Source organism: Trachurus japonicus, chromosome 10 (assembly GCF_045865225.1).
Source record: "Trachurus japonicus isolate A0001 chromosome 10, Traja_1.0".
NCBI lineage: Eukaryota > Metazoa > Chordata > Actinopteri > Carangiformes > Carangidae > Trachurus > Trachurus japonicus.
Genome location: NC_140916.1, coordinates 11259709 through 11269658, shown reverse-complemented (window position 1 = coordinate 11269658; position 9950 = coordinate 11259709). Strand labels below are relative to the sequence as shown.

General features: G+C 41.9%; 1 protein-coding gene across 1 annotated transcript; it reads right to left on the bottom strand.

Annotated features, from left to right (window-relative positions):
* Positions 1-3026: 3026 nt before the first annotated feature.
* Positions 3027-8904, bottom strand: slc26a2 (solute carrier family 26 member 2). The gene is made up of 5 exons (XM_085789260.1): positions 8797-8904; positions 6892-7516; positions 6478-6768; positions 5221-5669; positions 3027-3970 (listed from the first exon to the last, which is right to left on the bottom strand). The coding sequence occupies exons 2-5, from the start codon at positions 7504-7506 to the stop codon at positions 3154-3156; spliced, it is 2172 nt and encodes a 723-aa protein (XP_085645386.1). The 5' UTR covers positions 7507-7516; positions 8797-8904; the 3' UTR covers positions 3027-3153.
* Between the last annotated feature and the right edge of the window lie 1046 nt (positions 8905-9950).

Below are 9950 nucleotides of genomic sequence, written 5' to 3'. Positions count from 1 at the left end.
TTTTGTAAGGGTGGAGCAGTATTACGGGATGGGAAAACCAAAGAATAGAAAGTCGTGCAAGTCGTCACTCAGTTCTGCTCCACACAAAAACATTCCTGTGCTCTGTAAATACACATAGCTGCATGTGTAGACCTGGCGCTTTTAGAGTAACAATGGGGCTTTGATATTCACCCCACAGAACTAAAATATACAGTAGCTGCTCAAGCATGAATACCTGGATGTAAAGAGATCCATTTACTGTTAAGGCACTTATCCACATACATAAATATAAAGGTTTTTATTATAGGGTACAGAATAAGTGAATTTTGGAATAAATTGTACAGCCGCAGTTTCATAAACATGTATAAGAAATGATATGGAAAATAGACCTGAATTGAGATTAAACTCTTACATTCAGTTTAGCTTAAGGATAAAAAGCAGAGTAAAGCTAGTGTAACCCCAAAATTGTATGGAGGCAGTTTTGTGCTTGTTACATTTCTGGTTTAAAAAAAATACAATGACGACACAAACAAGAAAAAACAAAACTACTACATAAAAGGCTACAAAAGTTATAATAGTTTTTATGTCATACAATAATATAACATGACACTACTGTATTGAGATAAATGAAGTTATATTAAGTGCTATGTGTTCATAGATAGTTTAATGCACTTTGGTTTTAGACACAAGTGAAGAAATGTAGAAAACATAGCATCAACTTCTCCAACATGGTTAATCCAGACTTTTTTTTTTTTAAATGGTTGGATTTAAACCCATTCTTCATTTAAGTATGACTTTTAATCAAAATTTTTTTTTTTATGAAAGGCTTCAGTGAGGGCTGTGACCTCATTGTCCTGCAGGGGTTTTTGATAAAACATGTGATTCCTAATTCTCCAGAAGGACCTGTTGTTGTTTCAGGCTGTTGAGAACATCCTGTCGTTTCTGCTCTGTAATATTTGGGACATTGTTTAAGTCTAAGTTTACAGTCACACCTTTTGCTCTAACATACTGTTAAGAAGCCAACCCTGAGCATTCAGAGAAATAAAAAGGACTGGACCCTCGTTTTTCTTTATCTGAACTTTAGAGGTATGCTTTGCACATCAATGGTACAATAATCTTATGGATTAGCATTTTTGTCTTTAAAAGAAAATGATCTTGAGGTCCAACAGGCACAACTTGAAATTAAATTCAACTTAACAAGTCCACGAAGACCGTTTGGATGTGAATCTCACATAGCATTCATCACAGAGGTTTTTCAAACTCTGTTCCCATTCACCACCCAGCCTGCAGCTGTGTGTTTACTTAGCTATAATAACTTAGGCTAAAGCTGCGTCAGTAACGTTGTCACCCACAGCAAACATGGAACAAACATAAAGCAGCAGACAAAGTGAGGCATTCAGTCCTGGCCCACAAGGTTGTTTCTGAGATAAACTCCAGGTAATAAGATTGTGGATCATGAACTAATGTTACTCTCTTTGGAAAACAAAGACAAACATTTAAGTTGTCCAGTTACAACAGTAAAAGACGACAGACATTCATATGTGAAATGACTCGATATGAAAACATTACAACAGTAAAGGCACTGAATGGGCGTCATTAAAAGGCAGTGTAAGATAAAGGCAACAAAAGGTAACAAATGTGTTTGTTTCCCACTTCTTTTAAAGATCAGTGTTAAATTATCACTTTATGGCTTTGTAAACACGACTAAGTCTTTCCCACAGAAAGAAAAAAAACTAAAGAAAATCCCTTGATGGTTTCCGCTATGAGAGAAAACTGCATTATGGGTACATTCACAGTGAGCTACAGTCTGGCTATTTTCTATTTTTTTCCCCATCTTTGATTTTTGCCATAGAAAGACTGTATATATTTATTTTTAACAGAAAAACGTTGCCAATTTAAACCTTTAAATTGACTAATAACTCCCAACCCACCACACAATATACATGATGTCATATTAGCCCACAGGATTCCACACATTATAAGCTTACATCATTATAATGTGTGGAATTACATTGAATTTTAGTGAACAATGATCCTGGCTATTTTCAGCCATTACACATCTGACTAATTTACAGAAACATGGTGGAAGTCAGCATTTTCTGTTTCAGGTCCCTGTACCAAAATGGGTTTACCGTAGATATGACACTAAATAACTGTGTGTGATGTGTTGTGTTGTGTTGTCAGATGACTGTGCAAAGAGGAAATGATTGTGAAGTTCAGATGGAGCCAAAGAGAAGTTCCAGTTTTTAAATATACTGTGTACTTTAGCTCCATATTATTAAAGGGGAATTTCCGTTTTTTACAATCTGGACCTTGTTTCTAGCATAAAATATGATCATTTACTCACCCAGATAACTTTGGTGTCATTACAAGTCGTTCTGACGAAATTAGCTCCAGCCAAGAGCCGCATATATCTATATAATGCGAGTCTATAGGGCACCGGAATGCAGCCTCTAAAATAACACATTATCGGCCGTGAAACTCGTTAATTTCACCAATATTTTGTTATGATACGCTAGTGCTATTCCCCTCCGAGCCCGTGGTTAGCCGTTATCAACATCCGGGGTCTGTAGGTTGACCTACAAACCTCTGACCTGGATGATGTCATCTCCGGCCGCTGCCCGACTCATTCTGATAATAATCATTCTGCTTCGGCATTCGGGTCCATTTTCAGTGCAACTAGCCGGAGCTTTAGTGAGTCCAGTAGCAACTTTCAGGTAAACAAATCGTACAGCGCTCAGAGATGACGTCATCCAGGTCAGAGGTTAGTAGGTCAACCTACAGACCCCGGATGTTGATAACAGTTAACCCCGGACTCAGAGGGGAACAGCACTAATGTGTCATAACAAAATATTGGTGAAATGAACGAGTTTCGCGGCAGATAATGTGTTATTTAGAGGCTGCATTCCATAGACTTGCATTATATGGATATACGCGGCTCTCGGCTGGATCTAATTTCATCTGATCAACTCGTAATGACACTTAAGTTATCTGGGTGAGTAAATTATCGTATTTTATGCTAGAAAAAAGGTCCAGATTGTAAAAAACGGAAATTTCCCTTTAACTGCTGCTCCCACTGTAGCATCATAAAGGCACATAGACGGTAAGTGACTTGGATTATGTGAGATGTACACTGTGTTCATGTAAACATGGATATTTGGACAGATTATCTCCTTAGCATTTGGTGTCACAGTCTCCGTTGGGTGTGGAGCGGCGTTGGACGTAGTGGACGGCGTCTTCGATGGTGTAGAACACAACGTTGTTCTCCGCTCCATCACCTCCTTTGGTATCGGGGTAGTACCCCCCTCGTTCCAGAGTGTCCAGTGCTGAGGTATTACACTGGGCCAGGACAACCTTGACCCCAAGTTCTCCGTAATCTTTGCGGACTTCCTTCAGAGCGTTCACTCCAGCAGTATCTAGAAACAAGATGGCGCTGCAGTCTATAACTATGCTGTGTAAGCTACGGGCCTGGGGCTTCTCATCAAGCATCAAGGTCACAGTCGCTGTAGCTTCCTCCTTCTCTGACTTCATATTTGGATCTCCTGCAACCTCCTCCTGCTGTTTTCTCATCTTCTTCTCGAACTTCAAGCGCCGTGTCTTCTCCCTCACAGGGTCGAGCCCCACTCGCTTGTAGAGTGACTTTTTGAACAAGCTCTGGTTGGCGTAGTAGATGGGAGCCTCGTATCTGAAAACAGCCACTCCTGGTTGCGTCTGAAGGCCGCGGTAAGACGACAGGTCCTCGTAGCGCTCTCTGGTGGAAGCCCGGCCCAGCTCCAGGACCTGAACCTGCTGGGTTCGGCCCAGGACGCAGAAGGCCGACACCAAAACCCCAACGAGGAGACCCAGCTCCGTGTTGACCAGCGACGAGGTCAGCATGGTGACCAGCCAGATGGAGGCATCGACGCGGTTGGCACGCCACATGCGGGGGATGTCGGTGAACTTTCGCAGAGCCCCACGAAGGTTGACCACAATGATTACAGCCAGCACACACCTGGGCAGACAAAAGAAAAGGGCAAAGGTTAGGAGATCCACTTAGTTGTGTTCAAGGAATACAGCAACCAATCACAACTATGAAGAATGGACGTTGTTTTAGGGCATTTCGAAGAGTGAAACCTTGATCTTTTACGATTCAGGTTTTTGATAAACACTTTCGATATGATCAGTGGAGCCGTGAGCGCATCTGCAACTATCTTTTACTCTAGAAGCAAATCTTCTTAAAAAAAACAACAAAAAAACTAATCATGACCCTGAGTCACAATCATCAGCCAGTAATCAATTCTCACATCTCTCAGTTATCTTTCTTGTTAGCAATTAACTCCCTTGTTTTATTACAGTAATTCATATCTCTGCTCCTCATTATCCAACAATCAAGTCTTGTGATATTAGAATGGACTGAAATGTTGTTGCCCAAATACATTTGAGCGAGCGCAGCCTCTGCAGAGTCAGCACCAACCCTGAACTACAACCACAGGTTATCAGTATTTGTACAAGTTAACCTTTGACAAAAAGAAAGATAGACGCCACAAGCAAATGTTTAAGTGCTCTTATGAACCAGAACAAACTGGAACAGTGGAACGACAGAAACACATTTTATGCCTAAAGCAGGTTTTACTCCAAATAATATTCAATTTCTTGCAATTTTAAAGATTTTTTAAGCTCCTTTTATCACCAAATACATTTTTTAGCCAAAGAAATATGTGTTCACGTCATTTTTATATCACATATATTCATAGAAATATATAGTATATGTATTTTTGTAAAACTGTGTTAACATGGACACAGACATTAATGTTGGCTCTGGGCCAAACTGAATAGGTCTCAGTTACATGTGGCTGGTGATGTATGCTCTGTAATGATGATTCTCCTCAACATGACGTGTCTGACTGTTCAAGAGTGAAATTGCTGGGGTGAGTTAAGCAGCCATGACGGCTCTGACCGGCTTTTGGAGAAGGAGGTGCTATTTTTAGGAAACAGTTACAGCTCACGGCTCTAAGACATTCAGAGTTTCCTTTTTCTTCAGACAAGACAGACAAGACTATTAAATTTATAACTGTAGCAATAACAAGTGCAAATGTCAGTGATGTTAAAAAAAAAAAGAATCGTGTGATAAGGATGAGCAGGATGTCATTCAAGCAGAGTTAATTAGTAAAATGTCTACTCCTACTTAGGAGATTCATTTGCAAGTGGAATAATTGAGGAGGACCCTTAAATCGACAACTAAGTAAGAGTTTGTATGCTCACTTCTGAAGGGAGTAGAAGAGCGGCGCGATGACGAGAAGCACCAGCAGCAGGACCAGAGCGCTGACCAGCCCCGACACTTGGGTCTGACAACCGGTGGACTCCTTGACGAGGGTCTTGGTCAGAGCGGCGCTGGTGGTGAAGCAGCGGAAAAACGAGGGCAGGATGTTGCAGAAGCCGATGGCGTACATCTCCTGGTTGGCGTCCACCGTGTAGCCGTGCTTCTTGGCGAACATTTCCGACAGCGAGACGGTGATGGCGAACCCCACGATGGCGATGGAGAAGGCGTCGACGGCCACGTTGGGAATCAGGGACCAGAGGGGCAGCTGCGGCGGGAGGAAGCCTGTGGGGATGTCGCCGGCCACATCGGACCCGTACTCTGTGGTGAAGTGGCCGAAGTGCGAGGCCACTGTCGCAATGATCACCACAAAGAGCTCAAAGGGGATTGGGGCCTGGGTAAGAAAAAGAAAAATGGCAAACAAGACTAAGAAGCTGTGTTTCCACTGGTAGACCTAGGAGTAGGCAAGGCAAGGTAATTTTGATTTTCAAACGGTTTGTCTCAAAGGGCTTTACACAGCATCATGACAACATGCTCTGCCCTTAGACCCTCACATCGACTCCCAAGAAAAATCATTTTAACAGGGAAAAAATTGGAGAAACCTCAGGGTGAGCAACAGTAGCAACAGAGTAGTAATTCTCATTAGTACAGGGCAGAAATTGAGTGTTAATCCGAGGTCATTAAAGATGGACTAATATAGTAATGTTTGGCCTAAGGGTGCCGTTACATCAACATCAATCAAAATGGTTTTCCCCATATGTTGACAGATTGAGGACATCTGTTTGTGGTCTGCCCCTAAGCCCAGTTACACTTTGACCTACAACCACTGGCATACTAACATTTCTGTCACTATCAACGTGGAGCTGGGCCAGAACAAGTCAACTAGTGATTGGAAATATCCTAAAGTGTCTTGAGATAATGTATACTGTACCATGATTTGGTACAAAACAAATATCTTGAATTGAAAGTGTTTGAAAGGTGAGTAACCATGTAATCGAGCCATCTGACATCACCATCTTATTGTATTACAGTGGTCAAACTGTACAGAGTTTAGTCAGACAGTATACATCCTGTATTGTAATTCAATAGGTTTCTGACTTTGCAATTGGTTCCTTGTAGTTTTTTCGACCAAAAAAAGTAATGTAGACCAGATCTAGATGATTATAACTATCAAAATGAACTAATCTGCAGTTAGTCTTTACCGGTAGTTTGGCTTTAAAGCGATCATTCAGCTCCTTTGTTGGTATCAGTACCAGCAAACACACCACACTGGTCACCAGGTCACAAATGTTGGTGTTCCCCAGGTTGGTGAAGAGGCTGTACCAGGTCTGGAAGAGGGTGAACCGGCCCTGAGGCCGGGGGATCTTCAGACCCAGAAGGTACTTGAACTGGGAGGTGAGGATGGTCAGGGAGGCTCCTGTAGCGAAGCCACTGAGGAGGGAGTCGGAGAGGTAGACGGAGACGAAGCCGACCTGGAAAATGCCCATGAGCACCTGAGAGAACAGGATATACAGGATTAAAATAGGCACCTGAAGAACTACAGAAGCATTTACTGACATTAGCATGTGATCCTTTCTCTCTGTCTAGTCCATGAGATCCTGCCCTTGCTCACTCACCTGGTAAACCCCAGCGGTAAAGGTAACCGTGGCTCCCACTGTGATCGCATAGCAGCTTCTGTCGCAGTCCACCCCGACGCTGCCATTCCCCTGGGCGGCCAGCAGGACGACGCTGTCGTTACCGCCGCCGGTGATGCTGCTCTCTGTGAGGTAACCTGCCAACGCCAACTCCCTGTCCACAACCTGCCCCACCAGTAAACACAGCACCCCAAAGATCCCCACCGAGATGTGTCTGGAGGTGCCCAAGAGGGCGTAGATGATGGAGGAGAAGAAAGAAGTATAGAGACCATATATAGGGTCCTGACTGGCCAATAAGGAGTAAGCTATGGACTGAGGGACCAATAGGATTCCAACAATCAGTCCTGACATGCAGTCGCCCAAAATCCAGTCCCTGAGCTTGTAGCGTGGCAGCCATTGCACAATGGGGAAGAAGCCCAGTACTTTGGATTTGGCCTTCTCTGGTGTACATGAGCAGTGTTTCTTCAGTCGGCGTATCGCAGCCGTTCGACAGCTCTTCTCCTCCTCTTTCTGCACTCTCTCCAGAATGAGCGGCTGCTGTTGGTCGCTCTCCACGCCATCCTCTGCTGCTGCACAGCAGTCATCGCCATGAGTCATGATCGAGCACCTGATGTGGATTTTAAAAAAATAAAAGAAGTTCAGTTTCAGTTTACTCAGGTGTGAAACCAACATTATCTCCGACCACAACAGATTTGAACCTTATCAGTAGAAAAATGCACTCCCCTCGCTTTAGCAGTGACCACATAACACTTTAGAAGCAGGGTGGAGTGGAGGTGGAGGGCGAGGGGTGAAGCGCTATCAAATGTCAGGTCAGTTCCTGTGGGCCTGGCTGCATATTTCTGACAAATTGCTGAGGCCGAGACATATTTCTTCTGCTTCGTGTTACACCACAATACAGATACAGATACAGACACTTCCCCCTTGTTCACACACAGGTCTTCTTACACCGTCAGTGAAAACATAAGCCTGTACTAGAACCTACCACACTGTGGTGTGTGTGCATTACTCCCCCTGTACAGCTTTGATCAGTTAAGTCATTATGTAACAGGCTTGAGCTACTTAGTGAAGGGACCTTTACTGATACTGATTTTATTATAGCCTTCTTTAATTCCCGTTCATTGTACATTATGGTATTTCTATTGTGTTGCATTTAATTATTTTAACAAGTCGAACATCTAGGCTACTGAAGTCTAGGTTAAAGTTTGGCTCATGGAGCATCAATTGGTTTTATGACGTAAAAACTTTGAAACAGAACTTAAACCTTCACAAGTGATCCCAGTTCAGACTGGACCTAATTTACTGTGCAAAATCTCTTATTATTATTATTATTATTATTATTATTATTATTATTATTATATTACTGTATGTGTGGCATTCAAAGACGATCGGAGTCTCTTTACATCACCATGATACTCTTGTAAAGGTATGGACATACTTGAAGCTTTGCCACCATTATAACGTTAACAGGAACACAATAACATCAGCCTGGTGTAGTTTTCCAAGAGGAGGGATGTGTAGTGGCGTTAATGGGATTAATGCACACGTCTCCGGGCTATTTAAATGCTGCCAGTCAATACTGGGAAGCAGAGCAGCGTCACTTTATGAGCTGAGGTGCGATATAAATAAAACTCCAGCGACACTAAATGCTCATATTTACAACAGCTGACATTAATGAACTTAATGTGCCCAGTTTAATGAGCCGAGTCGGGCCTGGAGCTGCCACCGCTGCGGCAGCGCAGATATGAATGAGTACCATTGTAAACAAAGTTGTCAACGTGGACACACCGGTTTTAAACTTTTTAGCAAAACTGAAACAACACAACGTGACAGTTTGTTTCTGCTCCGACAGAGACAACATGTCGTCCTGAATGTGTAAAACATACTGACCTGAGCTCGAGCCAGCCGCTTTTACCAAGTTAATGTGAAGCTGTGTTCATAGTTCCGACTTTCATTCCGCCTCAAATTCATTTTACACTAGTCGACAGCGCCGTGCGTAATGACGTTTTATGGAGCGCGTGGTGAACGTCACATGACCCGCGGAGTCAAAGATAGTGTGTGACTTAAGAGGGGTCACTTTGGAGGTAAAAAGACACCTCGCCCAGTAATAATAAGATAGTAATACTGACGTGACATGTTCTTTTATGTGAACTGCATTCTGAAACCATCTCTTATTCGTTTTGGTCTTGTGAATTTACACATTAACTTATGAAAGATATGAACTCCTTTATATTTTTTATTTAAAATTGTATTTTTAGGAAAAAATATAAACTTACAAAAAGAGAAGAAGGAGAAAAGTAAATAGAACAGATATATGCACTTACAAAAACACAGCTCTGGATACATACATACATACATACATACATAAAGAGTTTCTTTGCTGTTGTAAGACCAACTATGCTTGTTTTTTGTTCAATGTCAAACGTAGGCCTAGTCTTGATAGATGATTCAAAATGAGTGCAGCAAGCAAGTTAGAAAGGTTAAAGGCAACCACCTTCCAAAATCTGGCTACTGCGGCACACTCTCAGAACATATGGATATAACTGCCAATCACTTTTGAAGAGCAAAAAATACATAAATGAGCGCTCTCCTCTATACTTAACTTTATCTTCTTTGACTTAATTCTTTACTTCAGAAATATTATATTTGGCTGTTATGATCACAAGAATAAAGACAATAATGCATTTTCCTCATCAATGAAGTGACTAATATGTCTATTTGAAATGTATACGTTTTGTAAGTTATGCTTATTGTATTTTTTGCAGCTGCTGCATTATTGACAACTAATAGGGATTGAATAATGTCCTCCAGCTAGGCTATATGATTGGATACTTCTCTTTAAATAAGTTCATGTATCATGCTGATGTTGGTTATGAGATACACAAAACTAGTGAGTGCTCTCTTAGTTGTACTTCTCTCTGAACACACCCTTAATTGTCACTCAGCACACATAAAACCATCTCACAGTTGTGAAAAAGTTTATTTTGTTATACAGTATGACTCTGTTATTAAATTTTTGTCTCATATTTCTCAGAAAGGGTGTG

What these genes read in the sequence shown, in the direction of transcription:
- slc26a2 (XM_085789260.1), bottom strand. Translation starts at nt 7,506, where the DNA reads ATGACTCATGGCGATGACTGCTGTGCAGCAGCAGAGGATGGCGTGGAG. An exon ending in GCTTTAAAGCCAAACTACCG is followed by an intron (nt 5,670 to 6,477) that starts GTAAAGACTAAC and finishes TTTCTTACCCAG; the next exon opens with GCCCCAATCCCCTTTGAGCT. An exon ending in CTCTTCTACTCCCTTCAGAA is followed by an intron (nt 3,971 to 5,220) that starts GTGAGCATACAA and finishes TTGTCTGCCCAG; the next exon opens with GTGTGTGCTGGCTGTAATCA.